The 18,274-nt window shown below is 43.4% G+C and overlaps 1 protein-coding gene across 1 annotated transcript; it reads left to right on the top strand.

Annotated features, from left to right (window-relative positions):
• The first annotated feature begins 2,303 nt into the window (after positions 1–2,303).
• Positions 2,304–9,773, top strand: LOC124699815 (serpin-Z2B-like). Its single transcript, XM_047232053.1, has 2 exons — positions 2,304–2,774; positions 8,854–9,773. Exons 1-2 carry the CDS (start codon positions 2,352–2,354, stop codon positions 9,631–9,633), a joined length of 1,203 nt encoding a protein of 400 aa, XP_047088009.1. The 5' UTR covers positions 2,304–2,351; the 3' UTR covers positions 9,634–9,773.
• The last annotated feature ends 8,501 nt before the right edge of the window (positions 9,774–18,274 follow it).

Here is an 18,274-nt window from a genome sequence, read left to right as displayed (position 1 = left end):
TTCATGATCACGAAACCATGATCATCTATTAATCAACAAGCTAGTTATACAAGAGGCTTACTAGGGACTCCTTGTTGTTTACATAACACACATGTATCAATGTTTCGGTTAATACAATTTTAGCATGGTATGCAAACATGAGAGTGCATTTGCTACCCGCATGGGTAGCTACACACCCATGGTGAATACCAATATGCAAGCCATATTAACTTGTTTTAGCTCGGTTTCCTAGTAGAACATGGAATTCTAGTGTACAAAAGTGGTTTCCGAATTTTGATACGAATATTTTTTGATCAAAGTCAACTCACCAATGTATTTTGCGTTGACTTTATGAATACAGAGTTGACTTTGACAAAAAAAGTTCAAATCAAAATTCGGAAACCACTTTTGTACACCAGAATTTCACGTTCTACTAGGAAACCGAGCTAAAACAAGTTAATATGGCTTGCATATTGGTATTCACCATGGGTGTGTAGCTACCCATGCGGGTAGCAGGCTTCATCCCATGCAAACATTATCATAAACACAAAGATATATTATAATAACCATTTTATTATTGCCTCTTGGGCATATCTCCAACACATATACCATAAGTGCGAGAGAGCAAGAAACCACGAAATATTCTATGAGTTTAAACACGCCGTAACAAACCAAACTCAACAATGTGCCTCCTCCCTTGGCAACAAGTTTGTGTTTCAGATATGTCATACGTGTGGACACATCACTCGCCATTCAAAATTCAGAATCGGAATATCAATTTCACATTCAATCCATTTCACTTCCTAGGTAATGCCGTCGACGTTCCGCACATGACACAGTGATCTGCACCGGCACACTTTAGCCAACATGATAGAAGAGGAATGTGCAGCAAGAGTAAGATGAATGTTGGGTTTGGTGTTGGATATTAGATTATCAAAAGGACTTTCATCGGTTGCAGAAAAGGCAAGATTGTTGGTGAAGATGTACCCATAATATTTTAGGTATTTTCCTTATCTAATAATAAGTTATAAATTAATGTTCTATTATTTGTAAATTCACACAAAGAACCATATTATAAGAAAATGTATACGAAAAAATTGTAGGTACATCTGTGCATTATTACTATCGCTGCATATTCCAGTTTACAACTGATGTTAAGTTTTACATGCTTAGTTCGTGTCCATGCTTATTGGAGCTTATCTTTGGGAAGTGACATGAGGGGAAGACGTAAGTATCTGAATCTTTTCTTTCATATACATGTGGATTATGTTTTTATGTACATCGATAATTTTTTTTTACAAGCATCATATTTATCACAACGCCGAGTGATAAGGCGCAAAAGACACAATATTAAAATATTTTTATTTTCAGGAGCAAACATAATTACCATAATTAACATAATTACACGGGCATTCAACTAGTCAATAGTAATTGCAAGGTACTCTCACGCTAGCGACATGGACATCACGCGGCCACTAACACCATGCACTAAGCCACTAACTAACCATGACCTCTTCTACCAAGAATCTCTCCATGAACCACACGAATAGGCTAATTAAATACTTGACCAGCCAGTAATAATACTCACATGACTTATCTATGCATGCAACTAATTAACTATCCTACACAGACATGCACACATGTAAAATTAAAACAATGTAGATACAATAAAAATCAAGATCAAAACCTAACTATTTGGACAGTGAGAATAAGCCCTGGACCTCCAAATATCGTTGGAAAAACTGTGTTGCACCGGAGCGAATGGGAAATGGAACCCTGCGACGCTTTGAGTGTTGGTTCATAGTAACACTTTAATTTGATGACAAGCTAAACCCAAGACTTGTGATACTCAATAAAAATCCACATTTGTCTGGTATACCTCACACAACTCTTCTTCCTAGGAAAAACTTTACACATTGGCATCGCAATCTTAATCTTGGAATTTAGTACTAATCAGTTTTATGATCTTAAGAAAACACCACACATGCTTCTAAATACAAGGCATAAAAGGCAATGCCCGCGAAGTAATCTCCATATAAATCCGATGTTCTATAGAATTCAGACGTGCGGGTAAGTTTGGTCGGAGCCACACACCTTCCCAAGATATGATATATCCAAGAAACAATGACGCGACGGTGACTAATTAGAGGACGCTTAAAAATCATCTTATCTCCCTTTATGATGCATGGATAGCTCTTCTAGATTGCTTTTGCGTACGGTTTATGTTGGCCAGCACAATGCAGAAAGCTTCCAAGTTCTAACCATTACGTCCTTTAAATAGCGAGCAAAACACCTATGAAAATCGCACTTCCTGTTCTCTATCACTCTTGTGTCCAGTGTAGCCATAGTCCAAGGAAAATACCTCTCCGGCCATGGCAACCACCCTAGCCACCGACGTCCGCCTCTCGATCGCGCACCAGACCCGCTTTGGCCTCCGCCTTGCCTCCGCCATCTCCTCCAACCCAGAGTATGCAGCCGTTAACGCCGCCTACTCTCCACTCTCCCTCCACGTTGGGCTCAGCCTCCTCGCCGCCGGTGCGGGGGGCGCCACCCGTGAGCAGCTTGTCGCCACTCTCTGGACAGGGGAGGTAGGCGAGGAGGCGGAGGGCCTCCATGCCCTTGCTGAGCAGGTGGTGCAGCTTGTGCTCGCCGACGCGTCCTGCGTCGGCGGCCCACGTGTTGCCTTCGCCAATGGTGTCTTTGTCGACACGTCACTCGCTCTGAAACCTTCCTTCCAGGAGCTCGCTGTTGGCAGGTACAAGGCAAACGTGCAGTCCACCAACTTTCAAACTAAGGTGATCCTTTCCCGGACCCTACATTATTGTATAGCTAGTTCTTGAAAGGATGTCCATTTTTTCACGTATTGGTTGTATTTTGCTGACTCGGACTAGCAACATTTGAAGTGCAATGCATGTTTCTCTTAGTATATATAGTGTATAAAAATTATACTAATATAAGTCTGCTAATTAATGAAAATATTCCTTGTCCTATAAATTACCAATGGAAAAAAGGATTAATCATTAGCCATATAATACTCTCATCCTTTCTCATGAATAATGCGCACATGCTTTTCATGATGAGTCTTTGACACAAAAAATTTACAACCGTATCTCGATTATGTCGTACAAAATTTAGTATCATTGAATTTGTATTGCAAACCACTTTCTAATGATATCAACGTTTATCAAATAATACTCATATACTTTGATTAACTATTTGTCAAAGATAAATCTAGAAACAAGCATGAAACTAATTTATAGGAACGGGTGGCATGGGTGGTTTATTAACATGTACTTTAGCTCTTACTTTTAGTAAGATTGTTTGTAGTATTTAACTCATACTTTTTAAATAGAATCTAAATTTCCTGTAGAAACATATATACTTTAACATATTCCAAAATATTTCAACCATTTTGTATTTCTAAGTTTGCTATTATTTATATCTGATGGATTTCAAGTTTGGGAGCTTAATTTTGCACTATTATACAGCTATGTATTTTGGCTTTATTTTTTCCTATAAGGGACATTTTATTGACTTAAACATCATATCAAGGTGATACAATATTGCCGCTGTTATGGTAAATATTGATACAGTAGAATCGACAGAACGTTGGCCTATCAAAGAGTTCAAGCTTAAGCCATTTATTTCCTTGTCTAGATATGTTCATCTTGTAACAGACTTATTAAGTAATTTACATAGCTTCTTTGTGTGGTGTACTTCTGCTCTTGTCAACTTATGGTAAAACTTGCTCTGTTACGTTTAACTTTGTGGAGATAGTTTACACTTTGGATCTAGAAATGTGAATGATGTCTGCTTATCTATTAATCTGCCTGATTTTGAGTATAGTATGCTAGTAGTTTCTTTTAGCAAGTTTAATTTCTGATGTGTCATTCCAAAGCTAGGGGATCTAGTGGTGTTTATAATCTTAGGCTCTCAGCGTGGTAGGTATGTTAGATCATTAGGAATGTTGACTAAGGCCTTTCAAAAATGTTATATTTGAATAATCCACCTATTTTCAATGGTACTTATGTGGTCTCTGTTCCTTATGTGGTTTCCATTTATTGCCATTTAAGGGAATTTCGTCCCTAAGAGATATAACACAATATACCATAATGTTCATGGTTGTGAAAATATTAGTACTATTAGTATACTCGAGATGTAATGATGACCATTTAGTATGTTTATCTGGACTGTCTTAATTTTAAGCTATACTAGTCATCAACCCGCGCAAAATGCACGGGCTAGTCATATTTGTATTTTAGTCTCTTTTGCAAATCCCGTATATTAGAATAATGGAAATATAATTTATGATAATAAATCTTTCGTTACACATTTGCATCAGTCTATCGAAGTAGATTGAATATATTATACTATTGCAGAACGCATGCTAACATCTCCGTATACAAAGGTAATATGAATTAATCAAACGTGAATGCAAAGCAATAAATTTCTATGATATGTAGTCATTTCCGCTAATTAATCCATATTACGTTCCTATGAGGTTTTGGCAATCAAATACTGAAAACATAGATATAAATTATTAATAGTGTTAAAGCACCGAGGTAACTTTAACATGAGAAATTGTTGTAAGTTGAATCAGAGATTGTCAAATCTTCGCCATTATGGTTCATGTATAATATGATTCAATATTTTTCATCTTCTATAGTAGCATCTTATATACTTATTTAGTCGTGTCCATGAAACTAAAATGAGCTTGTTTTGGCTCTGAAAGCAACATGCAATAACCAAAAGAAAAAAACAAATTGGATTGTCTAAGGAGTAGTATCTTCTTCCCCCAGTTATTACTGACAGACCGATATCTCTGGAACAATAATTCTTTGTAATAACTTGTTATTGCATCCTAAAACTGGAGCTTGATAACTGTATAAAAGAAATAATACAGCAAACATGCAGATAAATGCTTGAAGTGATTGGTTAAAAATGAGGGATCCATTTATGGGTTCGGACATAGTTTTAAAATATGTTCTAAGCTTGATGACACAGAGGTAACCACGTAGTAAAACATATAAACAAAATAGTACAACAAATACGCGAAAGAATATTTCATATGCTATCAAATTGAGTCAGCTATTTTTACATATATACTTACAGAATTTTGAAATATTCTGAAATAACCGTGGGGACAAAGAGTTGTCCTCGCAGCAGAATAAATAAATATATGTATGCGTGGTAGATGATGTGTATGAGTTTTCATGCAAGTATGGTCTGTTAATAGAAGCAATAGAAATATAGAGAAAACATTAACGCCTGGTTCATCAGCAAAAGTCAAGGACGCCTTAGTAGCATACTTTTATGATGGAGAATAAAATATAAAACTTGGAAATAGTATTAGACTTGTGGGTGCTCTGCCCATGAATCTCAACCTTTTTAATCTCCCATGGATCAAATTGAGGAGGTCAAGTTTCTAGAGCAGAGCCTCTCGTCCTGGAAAACACACAAACCTGGTTGTTGCTAAAACAGTTTTCACTATCAGACTCAAGGTGTGTTACTGTAGAATCACAACTTCAAATAGAAAATAAAATATTGTTCCAAGTACTCAAAGCCAATAGAGAGGTGGTAGGGCCCATTACACATAAACGCCAATTAATTAGCTAGCTCTTATGGGACTGAACTTGCACCAATTATACATGAATTCATAAAAAAAATACATGTCAATGCTATGGCTATAGCCAACAGTACCTCTAGGGATCAAGAACTCAATACAGAGGGAAATATTTTTTTCGATAAAGGGATTATATATTAATATCAAAAAGATACCAATTACACCCAGCCTCTGCAACAACGCACCACCCTAATGGCACTACGGATGCACACAGCCAAAAAAAGGAAAAGAAAACTAAAAAACAAAAGTCCCGCTACAGTATCTCGGGCCTAACAACAACAATACATCCACCGCCAAGACAACACCTGAAATACAGACTCTCCAAAAACGACGCCTCCAAGAAGGGAACAGTGCTCTAACACCGTCGTCGCTCGATCAACGATCTTAGGTTTTCACCCTGAAGATAGTCCCCACTCTCAAAATAATGCCTCCAACAAGGTCATTGCCAGGCACAACCAGTTAAGGCCAGACCTTGGGTTTTCACCCTGAAAGGTAGGACTCTGAACTTCACCTTGTGTTGTCGCCCCCACTATCATACCGCTGTTGTGAAGCCCGGAACACCAAGCCAGTCCCTCAACAGCGCGTAGACTTGAACCTCCCTTAGCTAGTCATCCCCTCCGGCCTTCATGAACTTCTCTTCTTCCGACTTTCATCATGGAGCCATAGTCACTTGATGTCAACACAGAAAAAGAGCTTCGCGCCGCTCCCTCCAGAACCAATCGGTCGGAATAAAAGCATGGGTGCGCACGACCGAATACCACCGATCCAGCAAACTCCAGGCACAAAGCACTGTTACATTCGCCGGCGGAGCCTTCCGGAACTCAACACTCCGGCTAGATCACGAGTCCAGGCCTCCGGTAGGTCTTCCTCTTCACGCAAGAGAGACCCTAGGACCACATCCTTTATTCAGGTCGGACCCCCACGTCGGCGACCATCCCGGGATGGCCACTCCAACCCTCCACCGGCGACTCCGTCGCCGGCTTCCAAGCATCTCCATCTCGCCGCCGGAACGCGGTGATAGATCGATAGATCCACCACCACCAACCGCAGGCCGACCCTCTCCGGCGAAGAAGAGGGCCACCTCCACCGTCGTACCCAAGGCTGCTGCCCCGGGCGACCTCGTGTCGCGGGTGAAGCCCAAGATCGCCTCCACTCACCGGCGAGAGGCGGGGGGAAATTGGCGCAGGCCATGGGCCTGGCCGCCGCCCACCACCAGCCCCTGCCGGAGTGCTGCGGAGAGCCGACGGGAGGAGGGAGCGCAGCGCAGGCCGCCGCCGCCCATCCCAACCGCGCCAGCCGATCCACCATGGGAGAGCCGACGGGAGAAGGCGGCGCAGCGCAGGCCGCCGCCACCCATCTCATCTGCGCGTCCGCCATGCTCGAGGAGGGGAGATCCGGCCGCCGTCCACCATGCGTCGACGAGGAAGGGCCCCCGCCGCCGCCACGCCCCGTGGGTCTTTGCCCCGGAGGCGCTACCGGCGGCGGCGGCGGCGGCGGTTAGGGCTGGGAGGCTGGGCGTCTTCGTCTGTTCACCTACAGAGGGAAATATGAAAATAGTAAAGCTGATTAGACTTTCAAATGTACGGGAGATCAACATTTGATTTCCCTCTGAATTGTACGTTGGTTTACCATGTTTCCCAAGTAGTATAGATAACAACACAATTTAAAAAGACATAACTAAAGAGGCAACCTTACTTAGACACAGCTTTTCAGATGCAAGGAATATGAATTATATAGAAAGCTATTAATAAGTAAGCAGTACTGGCATGGACATCCACAGTTAGAGGCACCAACAACACAGATCAACGGATCAGGTACAGCTTTACGTAGAGGACCTTAAATTTATGCAATGAAACTGAATACAATGTTAACACATTATTAGCAGTAAATTACAAGTGCTAACTGACCATATAAGGGTTGTCCTGATGTATGTCTATATAAGAAATTCAGAATGCATCCGTTAGTAGAAATATCTTGAACCACTCAGCCGGAATATCAATATTAGGCCATAAACATTTTTTCAGCTGCACACACTGCAGACACATGTGATGATGCTACATGGGATTCAAAGGATGGTTTCAAGTGGTGATGGTGCCGCTGTTAAGGGAAAGCCAATCCTACCTGAGAGGTATATGTATGCACATCGATGGTTGGCTGCAGGCAAGTTGGGAAGCCACCATCAGCTCACCTCATGCACCATCTTTGATTCGGCAACCTGGCAAGGATGATCCACCGTGTGCAGCCCTGCCCTGATCTGCTCCCCCATCTAACAGAACGTGCTGATGCTGTTGCATGCTGATGGCGCACAAACATGAGAGAAAAATTGATCTAGTGGCACTCATCTGTTTGCCTTGCGAGATCGTTGTTCCTTGGTGCCTGGATAGTAAAATCCCTCGATGTCTGGCTGGTTAAATCAGCGGTAGGAGACAGAATCTCTCCCATCTAGCAGAACGTGATGATGCTAATGCATGCTGATGGCGGACAAACATGAGAGCAGAATCGATCTAGTGGCAACCATCCGTTTGACTTGCAAGATCGTTAATCCTTGGTGCATGGCTGGTAAAATCCCTTGATGGCCAGCTGGATGAATTAGCGTCCATCAGCCGGCCGCTAACGGAGACGAATATATAGGAGAGGGCATCAGGAGAATTCGTTGCTAGCTATCTGCTGCCGCCAAGACGAACATATTGCACGATGAAGAGGCTACGGAGGGCCGGCAAGGACGAGGGTAGAAGCGGCATCGATCTAGATGGATCTCGTTCTCGCCCGATTGTAGCGAAAGGGACGGTTTGAGATTTTTTTTCTTGTCTAGGAAGGAAAGGCTTGACGCTTCTTGTCTAGGAAGGAAAGGCTTGACGCGGGGGGAAGCAATATGCATCGGACGATTGTAGATGAATTAAAGGTTAATCGGATGGGTAAAATTTTATAACCTCCAGAATTAACGTGGTGGCTTGATGGGAGTCTCCAATTAGTAAATATATATATAAGATATGAAATATAAGTGAACCTTTTCTATTAAATGTATGTGAAAATTTATACATAAATGATTTATGATAACTCAGTAAGTTTTTTTTGATTCTCAGTGCCATTATTACCATTTATTCATTTATTTAATCATATTTAAACTTGGTGTCTATCCTTTTTCATTACATAATCTTATATTTTGTTTGTTTTGTCATTCTAGAAACTACAACTAGTAAGTATCATAATGTTGCCTTTTCTAACCACTGATGTACATTGCATTGGTTCAGCCTGCTGAAGCTGCTCGTCAAGTTAACTCATGGGTAGAGAAAGTCACATCAGGTCTCATCAAAGATATCCTCCCTGAAGGGTCTGTTGACAATGCAACTAAACTGGTTCTTGGTAATGCCCTTTATTTCAAAGGAGCTTGGCCTGAGAAGTTTGACCCATCTAAGACAAAGGACGATGTGTTCCACCTTCTTGATGGGAGCTCAGTTCAAACACCATTCATGTCCACCACAAATAAGCAATTCATTTCATCTACTGGAAACTTGAAGATACTTAAGCTTCCGTACCAGCAAGGTGGGGACAGCAGGCAATTTTCCATGTACATTCTTCTTCCAGAAGCACGTGACGGTCTTTGGAGCCTGGTTAATCGGTTGAACACCGAACCAGAGTTAATAGAGAACCATATCCCATCAGTGAAGGTTGAAGTCGGGCAGTTCAAGCTCCCTAAGTTCAAGATATCATTTGGATTTGAAGCATCCAAATTTCTCCAATGTTTGGGTCTTCAACTGCCATTCAGCCGAGGAGCAGATCTTTCAGAGATGGTGTATTCTCCAGTGGTACAAAACCTGCACATCTCATCTATTCACCACAAATCATTTGTCGAAGTAAACGAAGAAGGAACTGAGGCTGCCGCGGCAACTACCATAGAGATGGTGCCTCAGTCAATGCCCTTGACGACAGATTTTGTTGCTGATCATCCTTTCCTCTTCCTTATCCGCGAAGACAACACCGGTGTGGTGTTGTTCGTTGGTCATGTGGTCAACCCCCTCCCGTCTTTATAAGGTGTTTCCTCTGAATCTCGTACCTAGGCAGCGACCTCTTCTTTCACATATAAGAGTGAAGTATGTAATAAGTGAAGGGTTTCAACATTCCATCATGCTGCCCAGGCAATAAATCCAATATATGTTCTTGTTTCGAAATATGAAATTTGTGAAACGACAATAATCCAGAATTTCTATGGAGCTTAGTAGTTTAAGGGCGCTGGTTGTGCCTTCATTTTTCTGAAAAAAGAATGGAGAGGTCCACTCTGTAAGAAACTCCCTAGCTAGAGTTTCTTGGACAAATGAACGGAGGGAGGGAAGCTGGTAGCTAAGCCATGTCTCTACGATAAGATAGGGCAAGTTCTAACCATATTCGGAGAGCTCAAATGCACTGACACTTGAAAGTAAAATGGGCGTTTACATAATACTTCTTGTGTGAAGCGAAACTTGTCGCTCTGGTAATTTTTCTAAAAACACACTTACATCAAGTCGTAGATTCCGACACTGGGGAATATAGCTCCCCTTTTAGTTTGGCAGGGGCCGCAGAGCACGACAAGCTCGATCGACGAACGAGACGAAGACCACATTCACACATATTCATAAGTTTTGTACCCAGGCTCAGGCCGCATTGTGCGAAGCCTCGTGCAACTACGGTGTATATGGTGGATCTCAACTAATCCATGGTTTTTCCCGGGGAAGGAGCAGTTGGTTCCTTCCCTCGTAAAACTTGTTCTTCTCTAATCCCCCCTCCTTCTCCATGCAGCCTGGGCCTCCTTTTATAATGGCAAGGGGACACCACAGGGCGCTGTGTGGATACGTTGCTAGGGTACGACACGTGAACGAACGTGGCGCGCGAGCTGCACCTAGTGGGCTACATGGTTAGAGCTATGGCCTAGCTGGTTGGTTCCGAGAGGACTATCTTTGTCGTGGTTTTGCAGGTCCTGCAATGATCATAAGGCCCCGTCGCAAGAAGTCTTTTGCTAGGCCTTCCCGGGCCTCGTTTCCTTGATCATTGGTTTCCTTCTCCGCTCCTTGGGGTCGCGTTAGGCCCTTTCCGGTAGGCCCGTTTACCGTCGGTTTCCACAGGAATGCCAGTAGTCTACGGGTAAGGTGCTGCTCGACGGAGCATTGCCGGGGTGGTGCCTCGCCCTCCCAGCAAGGGTTGTTTTCTCTCTGGAGCGCATGTTTCCTCGTGGTCCCGCCTATTTGCGGGGGCATCTTTTATTTTTGTCGCTTCGGGTGTCGTCAGACTTGTGGCTAGCAGTTAAGTCCCACACCTTGATTGCGGTGAGTGCTGCACCACTGCCTATTTAAGGGGCTAGGGAGAGGCCATGCCGTCCATCCCAAGTCCCTATCTTCTCATTTCTTCTTCCAGTCTTTAGAGACCTTAGTTCTATCGATGGCTGAGGAGCTGGTCGGAGGGCTCTCGTCCATGCTCTAGAGAATTTTCAGCTCCCGACGCCGGAGGCCCGCCACGGTGGGTCATAGAGATCGCCATGGTTCGTAGCATGCTAGCCTTTTCCATGTCGCGGAACCCTAGGACTCTTGGTCGGATTTCACCGGCTTCGATTGCTAAGTGAATGTGTTCTGTGACTAGATAGCGACGATGCGGCTCCCCGAGATGTTCCCGCAGTCCTTCGGTGGCCGCCGCCGTCCCTGTAGGATGATGGTTCGTCCCATCGGTTGCTGCAAGACCATCTGGTGGTTGAGGGTCTTCACCGACGACATCGGAAGCATGTGTCTTGGAAGAGGCTGGGCGCGCTTCTCCTATACACATTGCACCTAGAGGGGAGACATCCTCTTCTCCGCCTACGATGGAGGAGAGGAGCTCTCTGTCATTGTGTTCAACAAAAACCAGCGCCACGTCGAGTACTTCCATGAAGAAGGACTTTGACTTCGCGAGTGAAGATCTTATTGTTTGTTAGCGACATCCCCGCCTCGCGAGGGCCCCTGCTGGTCCTGCGATAGAGTAGAAAAGCAGGTAGTATGGATAATGCAGGAAATGGGGTGTCCTTTTCCTAGTTACTAAGCTTTGTACTTGCTCTTTATATTATGAAAAGAGTACTTAACTGGTAGTCGCCTAGTCGGCAAGCCCACGTAGGACTACCCTTTTTCTTCACTTCTGTTTGTTGGAAACGTATGGACCCGCAACAATTGGGGGGCCACCCCCGGGTGTACGCATTGAGAATTCAACATAATAACGAGACTCTCCATTCACGAAGCAGCCTAGATGAACCTATAAGAAAAATGAGTGCAGGAAAGACCACTCATTCGTATTCATCCACGAGGATAGCTTCTGGATACACTGCTTGTGCTATGGGACCAAGACGGCGCACAAGGATTCTTACTACACTGGGGGACAACTCCCGAGTAGACTGCTCAATTGGCAGCCCAACCGCCAAAAGAGACCAACCATGGGCAAGTCCAGCTATGCATGGACGAACACCACTCTCTTCGTATAATGCATCGTCTACAAGAGTTTGATGGTGCCATGAAAAATACAACTCGTTGTCTTCGTCCTCGGTCCATGTAGAATTTCTTGTACTTCATTTGTAACAAAAATCAAGTAAGTCACAACTTCTTTTACTCAAAATTTTACATGAAGAAAAGGAGGGGAAAACCACATGTTTACCTCTTTTTAGGGTGCAGTCGGAGGTGCCGGCGATCCATCTCCAGCTGCAGCTTCAACAGAGACTGGCCATGCATCCTCCAACTCCGACCAGAGATCCCGCACGCAGACCAAATCCGTCGTGGGCGGCAGGGGCAGCAGTGCCAACCCCAGGAGCGCACGAGAAGGGGGCGAGCCTCTACGCGATATCTATGGGGGCCGGCCTCCGGGGAGCCGGCGGCGGGTTGCAGTGGTCACTGGAGGTGACGCCGGCTCTGGGTGGCGACGAATCGAGCCCGGCGGTGGTCGATTTGGGACAAATTGGGGCAATGGCCGGTGAAAACCCAATCTCCTCGTTGATTACGGCGATAGTGAGAAGCGGCAACATACGGAGAGGTGGGCTGGAGGGCGACGCAGGGACCGGCTGGCAGAGTGGGGGTATGCGACGCCGACGAGAATGGGTGCGGCGTGGGAGGAGGCGGAAGTTTTTCTCTAGAGTGGCACCCGACTCCTATATTTACTCCTCCCCTGTCGGTTTACTCCTCCGAGTCCTAAAATTTTTACTCATCTAATCGTTTAGGTAAAACATATTCAAGAGGGGAATAATACTAAATATTTTCATCTAATTGCAAATGGAAAACACCGAAGGAAACAAATATTTTAACTAGAACAAGAGGAAGGAACCATAGTGGGTGATGAAAATTTACAAGTTTATATCTCTGAATATTATAAGAAGTTGTTTGGAGAGCCAGCTGCTTCTACCCTAACACTGAGTTAGGAGTATACACAGGATATTCCGCAATTAACCCAAGAGGAGAATAATATCCTTGTTGCTGAATTCACCGAGAAGGAAGTCAAGGATGCTATTTTTAGATGGAGTTAAATAAATCTCCAGGACCTGATGGTTTTCCAGCTGAGTTCTACCAAACCTTTTGGTAAGTTATCAAGGGTGATTTAATGTCAATGTTCAATCAACTACATTCAGTGGAATTACAGTTATTCTAATTGAACTTTGGTGTTATTACCCTATTGCCTAAAAAGGAGAATATGGTTCAAATCCAGCAGTATAGACCAATCTGTCTTCTCAATGTTTGTTTTAAAATATTCACGAAATTTGCTATTATTATAGCTAATACTGTTGCTGAAATAGTTATTAGCCCTACACAGTCGGTATTTATGCCAGGACGACATATTCTAGAAGGAGTAGTTGTGTTACATGAAACCATTCATGAACTTCATCGGAAGAAATTGGATGGGGTGATATTTAAAATTGATTTTGAGAAAGCCTATGATAAAGCAAAATGGCCTTTTCTTCAAGAAGTTATGCGCATGAAAGGTTTTGATCCCAAATGGTGTCAACTCATCGAACGATTTGTTAGGGGAGGAAGTGTAGGGATCAAGGTCAACGATGATATTAGTCATTATTTTCAAACAAGGAAAGGTCTTCGACAGGGTGACCCACTGTCACCTATGTTGTTTAACATTATTGCAGATATGTTGGCTATCCTAATAGCAAGAGCGAAGGAGGATGGTCAGATAGGAAGCCTTATCCCTCATTTAGTTGTCCGAGGAATTTCTATATTGCAATATGCCGATGTCACGATACTTTTCATGGAACATGACTTTGAGAAATCTGTAAATATGAAACTAATATTGTGTTTCTTTGAAGAATTGTCAGGACTGAAAATTAACTTTCACAAGAGTGAGATTTTCTGTTTTGGTAAGGCCAAAGAGGAAGAGGAGCAGTATAAACAACTATTTGGTTGTGAATCTGGTTCTTTGCCTTTCAGATATTTGGGTATCCTGATCTATTATAGAAAGTTAAATAACTCTGAATGGAATCCTATGGAAGGTAGATTTGAGAGAAAATTAGGGTGTTGGGCTGGAAAATTGTTATCATATGGGAATCGCCTTGTATTGATTAACTCTGTTTTTACTAGTTTACCAATGTTTATGCTATCCTTCTTTGATTTACCTAACGGCATGAGGAAGAGATTAGAATTTTTTCGATCACGTTTCTTTTGGCAATGTGATGAAAATAAAAAGAAATATAGGTTAACTAAGTGGAACCTGATTTGCAGACCTAAGGGCCAAAGTGGTCTTGGAATTGAAGTCCCGGAGATTAAAAATTCTTGCCTACTTAGTAAATGGTTATTTAAACTTGTTTCTGAAGAAGGGCTATGGCAACAACTATTAAAAAATAAGTACATTTCACAGAAAAACTTGGCTGAAGTTGAAAGTAAGCCTACTGATTCACCCCTCTAGAAAGGACTAATGAAAGTTAAAGGGTTTTTTTTAGTAGAGGTAAATTTAAGGTAGGCTCGAGAGAATGAGTGTGTTTTTGAAAAGATAGATGGTAAGGTGATCAGACCCTTGCATCTCAGTATCCCAGTTATATAACATAGTCAATCGTAAGCATGATACGGTGGCAAATGTTATGACTTCAACTCCGTTAAATATTGGTCTTCGGAGAAGGCTGATTGGAGATCAATGGGATCAATGGATACATCTATATATGCCAAAGATTAATGGAGATAAATTTAAATGATGATCAAGATAAGTTTGTTTGGGACCTAACATCTTCAGGGAAATTTACTGTTAAATCTATGTATGGTGACATGTTAAATGGGCATACAAGATATATTCGTAAATATCTTTGAAAAATAAAAAATTCCACTGAAAATTAAAAAATTTATGTGGTTCCTCAGTAAGAAAATCCTCTTGACCCGCGATAATCTAGCAAAAAGGAATGGGAATGGAAATACGAAATGTTCTTTCTGTGATGCTGAGGAATCAGTTGAACAATTGTTTATTTCTTGTCCTTTTGCTAGGCTTATTTGGCAGGTGGTTTTTGCTGCATATAATATTCTACCTCCATCCAATGTCACAAATATGTTTGGGAATTGGCTTAATGGAACTGACAAAACTGATAAAGCTAGGATTCCCATTGGTGTCTCGGCTTTATGTTGGTCAATTTGGAATTGCAGAAATGATATTGTTTTTAATAGAAATGACTCTACTAATTTCTTGCAGGTTATCCACACTATGGTTCACTGGATCCAGCTTTGGCGTTTCTTAGTTCCGGAGGACCAGCGGGAGTGCATGGTTTCTGGATGCAACCACCTTCGAATGGTTGCCCGGGATATTTTCTACCAGGCTACTTGACAGCCTATTAAGAGATTATATGATGCCTAGTTTGCTTAGCAGTTTTCTTTTTTTCGATGGTTGATTTTTGTATCAATCCTCATTGATCCCTGAATTGTAAACTTTAAATATTCAGTTTATTAATAAAAGGCTGTGTGCATCAACCGATGCAGAGGCCGGGGCTCACCCCCATTTAAAAAAAACCGTTTAGGAGTTCGGTTAGGTGCATGTTTCTCAATTTTTCACTCCTCTAAGCACTTATTGGCAATCGGTTAGAGATTCCCTAACAGCCGCACCTTGAAGAACGACTACTAAATGATCTTGTCTACCCCAGCAAAACATTAGCCGATTCTCCGAGCTAATAAATAGCCCCTTGGTTCCTTCTTTGTGCGTCAGAGAACTAGTTAACCACAATAAAGGTTTCTCCCGTCTTTTTTCCAACAGTAGCCATACCATCAGTCCCCACACACTTCAGATTACAAAACCACCGAAAACGAACACGCAAAATACAAGCAGGGGTTCCATGACTCCCTTCTGCTGGAAACAATAGAAAATAACGCTTTCCATCATGAAGAGAGTGAAGTCACATGAAAAGCACAAAACCAACAAATAACTAGATTCCCAACCTTGCAAAAAAAACTAGATTCCCAAAAGAGAGTTGAAGTAAGCACCACACACAAAAATATAATTGAAAAACAACATCTAAAAAAGTTCTAAAGGATCAATACCATGTTCTATGTTAGTGAATAACTTCATCGGTACATGGTCTAATGGGGTGGCCCCGTTAAGGCTAGTCTAGTACTTCAGGAGTAGTGATATAGATTTTCTTTTTATTCCAGGACGTTTTACCCAACAAATTATTCTTGGTTTTGGAGGACAATCGGTGAAACCGGACAGATACCATCTGCGGGTTCCTGGACGAACGTTTGCACCCCATGGTTTGGAGTGGTTTGGGATAGAAAGATCAACCTTGGTGTCAACCAAATGAAACAATCCTCGACTAGGCTGGTCCATTATTGGTCCCTATCATGGACGATGGCCATGTATAAGGGGATTTTCTCCATCAGTCAGTGCATGTGATCAACAAGAATTGTGATACGAACGCTGTCTTTGTCAACCTCCGAGTTCTCGTCTTGTGGAACCACGGAATGAGTCTATGTTTTCCACCCTTCATACCTACTAGCGATGGACGGAGTGTGTGTGTGTGTGTGGCTTTAAAGAATGAGTGATGATCTAGGCAGTGGTAGGCAGGATGCGCGTCGTTCAATCGACACAAGTCAGGAGCATGTGTGTCCTGGCTGTGTGTTGCCGACACCTGTTTAAGGAGGGCATGCTTTAGATTTTCCATTTTTTTCTCAGCACTTTTGTTTTATTTTCGTTGGCTCTTTTGATTTTTTTTAATGCAACCAAGGGAGTTCAAAAAAAAACTTCACTTTTAGGTAGGTGTTCTGTCGCTCCTATATATTTTCACCTACTTTTTTTTTGAAACGGATGCAAAAGACGCAAAACGCCCCAATATATCTTCACCTATAACAACCAGTAAAGCTCTACCGTTCCATTCGCTCACAAGGAAAACTCTCACGTACCTACCTATTTATCCTTTCACACTTCCTGCTGTGAAATAGGTGGCAAATACCCAAGCATAATCTAGAGAGAAAAGAGCGTCTAGGGATAGGAGACACCGGAAAAGAAGCACATGTTGGTAAGCGACTTTGCGGAGGAGGATTCGCTCGGAAGGGGGCGAGTGGCTATCATCCATAAACTAGATCACATCACCGGGCAGTGGCTATCACGTCGAGCAGTGGAGCTAGCAACTTGTATCCGTTGCGTTATTTCTCATGGAAGCCAACCACTCGCTTCTTAGAGCATCTCCAGCCGTTGGGCTCCTCAGGCCGAAATTCGGCGCTATGCCGGATAGATGTAACTTTTGGCCTGGGGAGTCCATTTTCCAGCGGCGAGCTTAGGATGGATGAAATCTATATCTATACCTAATAATAAAGGAGCTAAGGTTTCTGCCAAAATTTTCGACAACGTTTTTTATTGGACGGATTTGCCCTCCCACAAAATTCCATATTACGGCAAAGTGGCATGTACCGGTTCGTTTTGTTCGTTTCGTTTCTTCTTTTGGTCAACACGGGAGTCCGTGAGGCTACAGCAGACGGAGCTACTGGTAATGCCCAGCTCGGCTGGTCCCACGGCGAAGCTGCTCGACGGCACGGAGGCGCAGCGCCGCAGAGAACACGCCGTTGACGGCGTCGGGCAGACGGTCCAGCAGCGCTGCCAGCTCCTTCGTCCGCTTCTCCACCTCCCGCGCGCGCCGCGGCGCGCACCACCGCCTCGTCGTCCCCGGCGTCTTGGGCTTCGGTGCTGCCTTCGAGGAGCGCCGCGAGATTTCCGACGGCCTCGTCGACGGCATCCACCTCGCTGGTGTTGGCGTCGGCGCACTCTGCCCGAAAGGAAGCCGCACGCATCACGTGTCCGGCGTCGAACGAGCACTCGCCGACCACCAGCGGCCCTCCGGCCAGGCAGCCGCCGCCAGCGCCCCTCTTGCGCGCCTCCCGTCGCCGGGCACGCCCTCGAAGACCTTCGTCGTACAGGCCCCTGCCGTCAGCGCCCCTCCCTCGACCTTGCTGCTCCGTAGACGTTTCTGTAAAGTTGTGATAATAACAATAATTGATGATGTTACAATGAGGGAGTACAATGGTTTATATAGGAGAAGGGGGGGAGAGGAGGTGCAGCGCACGGCCTAAACCCTAACTTGATATGCAAGTAAATATAGTCTAACATCCCCCCGCAGTCTCAACCGTGGGCTCGACAACGTTGAGACTGAAACGAATCTCTGTAAATGGTGTAGTAGCAAGTCCTTTGGTAAAAATATCTGCAAACTGAGCCGTAGAAGGCACATGAAGA

Source organism: Lolium rigidum, chromosome 3 (assembly GCF_022539505.1).
Source record: "Lolium rigidum isolate FL_2022 chromosome 3, APGP_CSIRO_Lrig_0.1, whole genome shotgun sequence".
Taxonomy (NCBI): domain Eukaryota; kingdom Viridiplantae; phylum Streptophyta; class Magnoliopsida; order Poales; family Poaceae; genus Lolium; species Lolium rigidum.
The sequence above is the reverse complement of the archived record's forward strand: the minus strand, read 5'-3'. Positions and strand labels throughout refer to the sequence as shown.

Excerpts from the sequence above, each read along its gene's own strand:
- LOC124699815 (XM_047232053.1), top strand. The coding sequence starts at position 2,352 with ATGGCAACCACCCTAGCCACCGACGTCCGCCTCTCGATCGCGCACCAG. Across the intron at positions 2,775-8,853 it reads CCACCAACTTTCAAACTAAG|CCTGCTGAAGCTGCTCGTCA; the intron begins GTGATCCTTTCC and ends GCATTGGTTCAG.